Source organism: Penaeus chinensis, chromosome 14, assembly GCF_019202785.1.
Source record: "Penaeus chinensis breed Huanghai No. 1 chromosome 14, ASM1920278v2, whole genome shotgun sequence".
Taxonomy (NCBI): Eukaryota; Metazoa; Arthropoda; class Malacostraca; order Decapoda; family Penaeidae; genus Penaeus; species Penaeus chinensis.
Window position 1 is genome coordinate 17,677,321 of NC_061832.1, and position 9,582 is coordinate 17,686,902.

The following is a 9,582-nucleotide window of genomic DNA, read 5'->3' on the forward strand; positions in this document are numbered from 1 at the left end:
CTGGTCCTAAGGTATGGCAGGTTATTTTTTTCTGTTATTCTTCCTCTTCCTACTCTTCCTTTCCATACTGCCATTTACTTTTAGAATGCGAGAAGGAATGGGAGATGACTTGAAAATAGTGGTAAGATACAATGTTTATTACATTAGGCTCTCACAATTTGATATTCTTCAAGGGACAAACTAAAGTTGTTTCAGTATCTGGTCATGTGAGATTAATAGAGTTAAATCTACAGATTGCTGACAAAGACAGGGAATTCACTGGCAAGGTCATAGAAGTCGTAAATGGTGATGCATTGGTGGTTAAGCGTCAGGATGGCTCCACCAAGAAAATCTTCCTTGCAAGCATAAGACCACCCAGGTAAGTTCATGGTACAGAACTTCTTAACTGTCACTGTCAGGTCATGTGTATAGCCTTCCTAACAAACCGCTTGATCTGTCAGGTACGGCTATATGCGTGGTGAGTGGGAAGTTCCACTCCCAACTGCAGGACAATTGCCAGAAATCACTGGAGTCTGTGATGCTGAGAGATTGCTAATACCGTCACTGATGGATTAAAGCTTTGCATTTTGTATTCATACATTATTTATAGATCCATAGAGAAAAAGAAAGTACTTGTTTAAAAAATATTGTATCAGTATTAAACCTTGAAGGTTTATTTATACCCAGTTTGTAATTAAAATAGTGTAGTTACAATGCTTTAAAGGGTCTGAAAATCCTCTTGCAGGCTACCAGAGTCTGAGGGTCCTCGTGCTCCTGGCAAGAACTTCCGTCCTCTTTATGACATTCCATGGCTGTTTGAGACCCGAGAATTCTTGCGTAAGAAGCTTATTGGCCAGAAGGTACAAATCACTGTTGATTTTATCCAGCCAGCTCAGAATAACTACCCTGAGAAGACTTGCTGCACAGTCAAGATTGGAGATATGTGAGTAGATATTGTTGGCCAATCTGTGCCTGTTTGTGTGTAATTTCTTATTTATTATGAGTAGATTTCCATATTTGATATATTTTTTGAAATTCTGATGGCAACATATAAATAAAGGAATTTGACTAGTTACTGTGATGTCAAATGTGCATCCAAGGTATGTGTTGATGTGTTTGAGGTGACTAGTATTCTATATCTGTTTAAATACAACATTGGCTAAGATCCATTTGTAATAGCTTGAAGCATACTGGATTTCTGCCTTTTTGTCAGTAAACATTTGAAGGTAGTTCTTTACTTTTTCATAGTGTTGCATGACCTCCCATTACTTTTGGTATTATGTATAACTTTCCACAATTCTACCTTTTCCTTTTTCTCTCTGATAACTATAGTTGTAGATGTAGCTGATTTCACGTTTTATTCTAAATTTGAAGCTTTACTTTTGGCTGTCCTTAGAGGTTCATTATGATAGACCAATTCCCTACTTCTTTTTTATATACAGATTAAGGAACTTCTGCTATATTTATGTAATACTTTCCTCCGAAATTATTTCAATGGACTTCCAGATGTTGGTATAATTTTGATAAGATCTTCCAAGCAGTGCCTTTGTCACTTTAATGGATATGTATCTTACAGATCCAACCTCTTTCAAAACATGCATATAATCCCACAAATGTTCATAAGCATGGTCTATCTTTTCTGTATTACTTTCACTAATTTCACTTGTATGATTATACTGATATATTCTTTTTCTTCATTATGATTTTCATTTATTTTCATTCCTTGTATCTTATGTTATACAAATTTGTCAAACTTCTTCTCAGAAACCCACACCCTTGCAGCTGAGTGATGAATATTGACTATGCAGGTGACTATATTAGAATATTGCTATAGTATTAGCATTCAGTGGGTCAGTGTATAGCAAACAATTGTCACACTCAATATTTGCTTAGAAGGCTTTTAAATGCACGATGTAATTGTCTTATCTTGTGATTTTTATCATTTTTCTTAGCAATGTGGCAGAAGCAATGGTAAGCAAGGGCCTTGCTACAGTGGTCAGGTATAGACAAGATGATGACCAGCGTGCAAGCTGCTATGACGACTTGCTGTCAGCTGAAGCCAAGGCTATCAAAACCAACAAGGGACTACATAACAAGAAGGAAACCCCAATCCACAGAATTGCAGACATATCAGGTGTAAGTAGAGGAAACCAGTCTTGAATCACAAACAGTAAGAGTTTTCTTGTTCTTAGTTAATTATTTGAAAGAATTATCATACACTTAAGCATTCTTTAAAACAAACTCTAAGATTTGATTGGTAATTGATATATAACTGTAATGTGAATACGGTTTTGGTTTTAATGTATATGCTACATAAATGAATGCAGAGTATAGAGAATTTAAATTAATTACAAAATTAGTTCTCTTGTTTGTATACAAGATCATAGAAATTAAAGATTGTATCTTTACAGTACTTTAAAGTATTAAGTCATAAATCAGATAAAAGTACAGATGGATTTTATATTTTCATCTGCTTCTATTTCTTCAGGACGTGAGCAAGGCAAAGAGTTTCCTGCCCTTCCTTCAGCGTGCTGGCCGCACTGAAGCTGTGGTGGAATTTGTTGCATCAGGATCTCGTTTCCGACTTTTCATCCCACGAGAAACCTGTCTGATTACATTCCTTCTGGCCGGAATCAGCTGTCCTAGAGGTTCACGACCTGCCCCTGGAGGAGGCACCCTTCCTGGTGAAGCTTTTGGGGAAGAAGCACTCAACCTCAGCAAGAGCCTAATTATGCAACGGGAAGTTGAGATTGAGGTAACTAATGTTGCACAACACAAACCAATAACCTGTCATGATTATTGTAAATATGAATATACTACCTTCTATAATAACTTTTGTGCATACCCGCCTTTATTAATATTTTGTTTGAAATAGGTGGATTCCATGGACAAAGGAGGAAACTACATTGGTTGGCTGCATGTTGACAAGAAGAACCTCTCGGTACACTTAGTGGAAGAGGGCTTGAGCTCTGTCCATGTTACAGCAGAGTCCTCAAAGTTCTACCATGCTCTCAGTACTGCACAGACAGCTGCTAAGCAAAAGAAATTAAACATTTGGGCCAACTATGTTGAAGAAGAGAAAGAAGAAAAGGTAGGTGTTAGGCAGTGAGATTTCAGAGGTTTCGTTTTTTGGCACATGATATAATGGTGTGTAAGGTTTTGAATGGATTTAATTACTTGATTATTTTAGTCAGTTTGGATATACCATAATTATGACTCCTTTTCAAAGGTTGAAGAACTGCAGCACGACAGAGTTCTCGATTATAAACCTGTAATGATCACTGAGGTATCCCGCGATGGCACACTGTTTGCACAGTATTGCTCTGATGGGCCAGCATTGGAACAGCTGATGGAGAAGCTCCGACAAGAGTTCAACAAGAACCCTCCCTTGGCTGGTGCATACACCCCTAAGCGAAGTAAGACAAGATTCTATTTGGTTCTGATTCCCCCCCCCCCTCTCCTCCCTCTGTTTGGTTGTGTGCGCGGTCGTGTTTGCGTTTGCATTTGCTTATGAGTCTGGTTCTGGTTAAACGGTCAGATATGGAAAATGGAAATTTTAGATATCTGCAATAGAGGCAACTGTCATGCTACTTCTGAAAATTATCAAACATTAACCCCTTAGATCCAGTTTCGTCACAGCAATCACTTGACCCAAAATCCAGGCATTAGGGTTAAGTGAGGGGCTGTTCTGCCAGGTGCCCAGCTCAAACACACATGCGGTGACAAAACCCTATGCCTCCTATTTGCAGTTTCCTCTTTATGCACAAACATTTTAAGCTTTTTTGCCATTTCCCAGTGTCCATATTTGCCATTTGATTGCCTTATCCAGATGGTAATAGACTTGTTTTCTTTGCAAAGACTCCATATCATCTCTCTAGGTAGTCTACAACTCGATGCAAGAAAAATATAAAAAAGTAACTTTTTTTTTTCTGCAATACAACCTGCATCACCAGTCACAGCTCCATGAATACAATGCTGAGCATGAAAATGGTATTCTCCATGAGTCATGGCTCACAGACATTACATTCCACTCACTTATCAATAGGAATAATGAAAAATTGCCAAATGAGTCTTAATCAACCTCCTAAGAGGTTTGTGCACTTCTGGCAAGTCTTTCCCATCATCCCAGCCTTCAGCTGAAATGCTCATGACAGCAGGATCGCATCACCCATCCCCTGATTCAGATTTTTTCATGGCAATCACATCTTGATCAAAGGGGGGTGCTTGTGGTTTTTCTTGTTTACTGCAGTTTTCTCTTCAGAGGAAATGGCATCAGACACCTTCACTGCTCAAGCAATGATGACAAATGTTGGATTACATTATAATAGGCTCTGTTAGAATGTAACCAATAGTTTTAGCTAAGTGCAGTGCATGACCTCAATTGGTATCCCCTTTATTAATTATTATTATTATTATTATTATTATTATTATTATTAATACTATAGTATTTTGTATTTTATACAAATTGCAATAAAAACAAACCTGAAAATAAAAAAGGATAAATGGTTAAATAAGTAGGACTAGTAATTGTTGACCGGTGGCTAAACTTGTGAAGCCATCAATTTGTAATCAAAATTCTTACTAAAATCAGTGAGATGGGATGTCTGTACATGCTGTCTTGGCACTAACTGTGAGAGTCATAGATGAAACCACTAAAGAAAGCCTTTAGGCAGAGTCATAGGCAAAGACTGTGGCCAGCTTAATTCGTTGTTTTTAGGGCAGTTCTGACATTTCATGAATACCAGCTGCCTCATGTGTCAATGATTCCATTCTTTTTCATATGTTATTACCATTATTCCTTTATTGCCCAACAAAATTAAGGTTTATATACAAGTTTCCATTGGCTTTTCCAAATAAATTAAAAACTTTTAGATCTGACTATTCATAGTCTCCCAGAGAAAACCAATTAGTCATTCCTAAGGATAGCCTCCCTCTCCTTCAGAAAATACACATTTTTATTTATCAATATTATATTTTTCTCTACCAACAGGTGAGTTGTGTGCAGCCCAGTTCATTGATGGATCTTGGTATCGTGCTAAGGTAGAGAAGGTGGCTGCCGGCAAAGTCAGTGTTAGATATATTGACTATGGCAACAGAGAAGAAACCCAGTCTGTCAAGTGTGCAGCTCTCCCCATGGGCTTCCACTCTGCCCCAGGCTATGCTCATGAATTCCATCTGGCACTCGTGAAGTTCTGCAAAGATGTAAGACTTGCTGTTATTCTAAAGTTTGTTTTTCTCTTTCTTTTTCATTTTCTTAGTTTATGCTCTATATATTTCCATAGAATAATGGAGCTCTAATGTAGATTTTTAAAAATTTCAGGAAGATTTTCTTGAAGATGCACTAGCAGCTTTCATGACTGAAGTGATGGATCGCGAGGTATTAATTAATCGCGAGTATCGTGTTGCTGGTGCTGAATATGTTACTATCCAACGATCAGACACAAAAGCAGATGTAGCAAAGACGCTCATTTCCCAAGGTCTGTTGATGCTTGATGAGCGGAAAGACAAACGGCTGCAGTCTGTGGTGAGTTAATTTATATGCTTATTTGTTTCATTAAGCATTTACTGTCTCAGAAACTAAAATTCATATGAATTTCCTTTAAACATTTTTAAATAGGTGGTGGGTAGGTGTTCATGCATTGATACTAGATTTTGCCTTGGCATATAAATATACACAAGCATTTGTTTCCCTTTTTCATTCTTAAATTATCTCCTTGTTTCCTTTCATTATCTAGGTGACTGAATACCGTACAGCCCAAGAGGAAGCCAAGAGGAAGCACTTGAATATTTGGCAGTATGGTGACATCACTGATGATGATGCCCATGAATTTGGCATGGAACGATAAAGAGGTGGAAAGGAAAGGAGAGAAAAATCTTTAATGGCAACAGTTCTAGGTTACTCCGTAAAGGGAATATTATATTAATGTGATAAGTGTTAAGACTTTCTCTGGTTTTGATATTAGGATTCAATTTAAAACTGAATTGTATGGAAACACAAATTAAAACTGGCATCCAAGCTGTATTTACATTTTCCAAGTGAACCTCGGTAACTCTTTTATGAAATGCACTGTTGCTGTACAAACTACTTTCATCTTTTTGTGGATTAACTGATATTTTGATTCAAAATACATGATAAGAATTAGTGAAAGGGTCTGTGGAGTGGAAAGACATGCTTGCCATCAATTGAGGAGTCTCCTAAACATTGCCAGCAATTTGTGTAAGTGTAAATCCCCTCCGTGGCTTAATTTTCTATGGCTGTTTGGCCTTTTTTTTATGTGAGGTATCAGTTTCATTTCCCAAAGGTGTGTGTAATAGTCGTAGCTTTCTAAGTTTGGTTGGTGTCTCCTCGACCTTAGACCCCCTAAACTCTGGTACTGAAAGAATCGGCTGAAGATATATATATATTGGAAGTGCTATCGAGTTTTTAAAAATCTCTAATTCCATTACATGTTGCATATAAAGGTTGTTCTTAAGAAAAGCCGATCTTTTTCTTTCTTTAATCAAGTGGTCTCTTGTACCATTTGAGGAATTTCGTTCATGTTGAAGTACTTTGAAGTTATATTTTGTATTTTTATTTATTTACTTTTTGTTGTTGAAGTATGCATTGCTGATGCAATTTATATAATCTAGGTACATCAAAATGAAAAGACTTCTGTACAGAAGTAGTAGTTTCATTACACAAATGTCTCAAATTGTGACTTGAAAAGTTGTAATTAATATATTTGCAAGAGATTATATGCCAATTAATGGGTACCAATATGCTTCTACTTTTGAAGATGTGTATATATAAAAGCTATAACTAGAATTACATCAATTGACAATTACTGTTGTCTACAAATTTTTGTCTATGTCCAGTGACTTCTACACCACTTTTATATGATTCTGAAGTTTATTTTTTGAAATTGTTATTCAAATCCAGTTGTTTTAAGGTTAGAAGGAAGGGACACCATGGGTGACTTAAGAACCAATATAAATGTCTTGTAATGTATTGGATTTTTCATTCGCCCTTCGAAGACCCTTTTCCCATTTCACTGAGGACAAAGACCGTGTATCATTTTTTAAAGCTTCATGGGTTTACTTGAGTTTCTCACTGTATTAGTTTATAGTTTTAATTTTATTTATACTTTTGAAAATTAAACCTAAGAGGATTTACAAGGGGTGAAATAGTAATCAAACTTTGGAGACTTTCCAGAAAGCAGAATAACCTATTCACTTTAAACATGACTCATTTCCAATTGCATATTCCCCACCACTCCAAGTTGCCAGAAATACCACAACTGAAAGTTTGTTCACATATATTAAGCTTCTACAAAGTATGCCATAGTATTGAATGTATGAAATGGACTACAGTACAAGCAAAGTACTTGTAGTCTTGGGATTTGTTTTCTAGAGCCACATCAAATTGAAGCACAAGGCTTTAGGCCTGCCCACCCAAGTGGGCATGATTGACGGACACATTGCGGGTAATTGTAAAGGTAATATCACAGGTGAGAAAACAAGGAAACTACTTGTTTACCAGGTAATTTGTTGCCCATGATGTCCTCTCTACTCATGCCTGCCCATGCCTGCCAATCATGCATGCTTGTGTGGACAGGTCTAGTTTACAGTACTGTGAAGAAAACTACTATTGAAATAATACAGAACATTTCTAATAAAAACGTGCTTCTCATTTCTTGCACTAATTACTGAAATTGTTCCATGTAAAAATTAATGCAAAGAAGTCCTTACAGTCAGCCTGATCATACTGAAATTGTATTCCCAGGAGTTTAGTATATTTTTAAGTTGTTGCAACAGATAATTTTAACTCATTTGATTCAATTTCATGTCGTGTATTAAAGTGGGTGATAAGACTGTAGAAATTAAGAGTGGCAGATGATGGAGAAAGATTCAATGGGGCTGTTCGGTAGCTCCAGCACAATTTCTGTCAGTCCACGAGGATGAAGTATACGGTCTGGGAGGACATTATAATCGCATAAATGACCCTACTCCTGGAGCCCTTACAGATTTTTTGTAACTACAAACCATTTTATTACTGTTAGTGCAGTATGTGAACTACCTGGAGCTCCTATGGAATCTGCTGAACAAAAAACATCTACTACCATCTTGATACCCCCTCCCCCCTCAATCCCTTGCTGGTTATTGTTGGGGAGGGGGGTCTCCCCTACATTGGTCATTTGCCCTCACCACCACTAATTTTGCATGGTCTCTTCTCTATTTTTCCTTTTCTATATCCCTTTGTTCTGACCACTTATCCTAATTGTTAACTTATTTTGGCAATTTTCACCACAATACTTAATCATAATGCTCCCTACTCCCTATAAACTTCTTCCCCTTCTAACCACCTTTACCTTACATGAGTACTATTCGCCATCAGCTCCCCCTCTCTCCCCTTTTTTTTCACTGCCATACTACCCTCTAGTACTGTTCAACCTGTAACTTTACCCTAATCATAAACTCATTCCTAGCCCTTTTTGCTACTATACTTTACCATAGTGCCATATGACCTTTGATGTCATACAGCACTTCCTTACCTTGGGGCTTTACCTCCAAGCCTCACGCTATCACTATATTTTGAATACACGAGTAATACCTTTAGATGTTGTCACACCAGAAAAATTTAATTAAATACAGCATAAATAACAAATACAGACTTTGGAAAATGGCCAAATTACAAAAAGAAGGCAAGGAGTCTTGATACTGGCTCTTGAACAACCATGTACCTGCAAGCCCCACATCTGTGTGTTGCCATTCAAGTATTTTGGTCCACGCACTAACTGATCCAATGGGTTAAAGGATCTGCATTCACAAAGAGGTTTCATACTGAACTCATTTTATATACTATGGTCAATACCCTGTACTGTCAGTTTAGCCACCAATTATCAGGCAGATAGTTACCAGGAATGGAAATTTAGGAGATGGAGGGAGTGCATTCTTCATTGTATATACTTTCAAAAAGGTCACAGTACAATGAATTTCTAAAGCTTCTATTATCTTGATTTTGTTGGAAACACTATTTACATGGATCAGTAATCCCCTCCCCCCATTGGAAATGTTTCCATTAATATGGCCAGATTAGCACTTTTACTTGATACAGAATAAAAAGTGTATTTATATATCTTGGATCAGTGACAGGAACAAGATTCGTGTTGCAGAATGCTTTATCTGGTATGAAAATGTACTGCTTCAAAATAATAGGATTTAGACTGAAAATATTTAACTTCCTTACCTGTTAACACTATTGCTATATTTTGAATATGCCGCTTATTGACACGGCAGAAAATTTGCAAATTAACCCCACCCCCCATCCCTTGCTCACTTTTGCCGTTAGGGGGATGCTTAGAAGGCGGAGACTGAGGCCCAAGGTAGGGGATCAACCCTACCTTGGGCCTCAGCCCTCACCTCATTTAATTTTGCGGGTTCTTTTCTTCTCCCTCTTTCCTTTTCCTTATCTTTTTATTATATATCCCTTTCTGTCCACTTAACCAAATCATTTACTTGTATTTACCTTTTTTGCCACAACGCTTTACCATACCTTTTGACCTTTGTTGTCTGGTTATTTGTTTTTGACCACTGACCATTCTGGAAATCCACAAACATCACCTT

General features: G+C 37.2%; 1 protein-coding gene across 2 annotated transcripts in view; it reads left to right on the plus strand.

Annotated features, from left to right (window-relative positions):
* The window catches only part of LOC125032040 (staphylococcal nuclease domain-containing protein 1-like), a 17,402-nt gene extending 10,435 nt beyond the window's left edge, over window positions 1-6,967 (plus strand). For both annotated transcript variants that reach the window (XM_047623002.1, XM_047623001.1), the window contains exons 7-16: window positions 1-11; window positions 234-358; window positions 725-922; window positions 1,932-2,115; window positions 2,468-2,734; window positions 2,855-3,070; window positions 3,209-3,395; window positions 4,970-5,181; window positions 5,300-5,503; window positions 5,715-6,967. The exon at window positions 1-11 is cut by the window's left edge and continues 154 nt beyond it. In XM_047623002.1, coding sequence (XP_047478958.1) covers window positions 1-11; window positions 234-358; window positions 725-922; window positions 1,932-2,115; window positions 2,468-2,734; window positions 2,855-3,070; window positions 3,209-3,395; window positions 4,970-5,181; window positions 5,300-5,503; window positions 5,715-5,825 — 1,715 coding nt within the window. In that variant the 3' untranslated portion in view covers window positions 5,826-6,967. The remainder of the gene's footprint in view (window positions 12-233; window positions 359-724; window positions 923-1,931; window positions 2,116-2,467; window positions 2,735-2,854; window positions 3,071-3,208; window positions 3,396-4,969; window positions 5,182-5,299; window positions 5,504-5,714) is intronic.
* The last annotated feature ends 2,615 nt before the right edge of the window (window positions 6,968-9,582 follow it).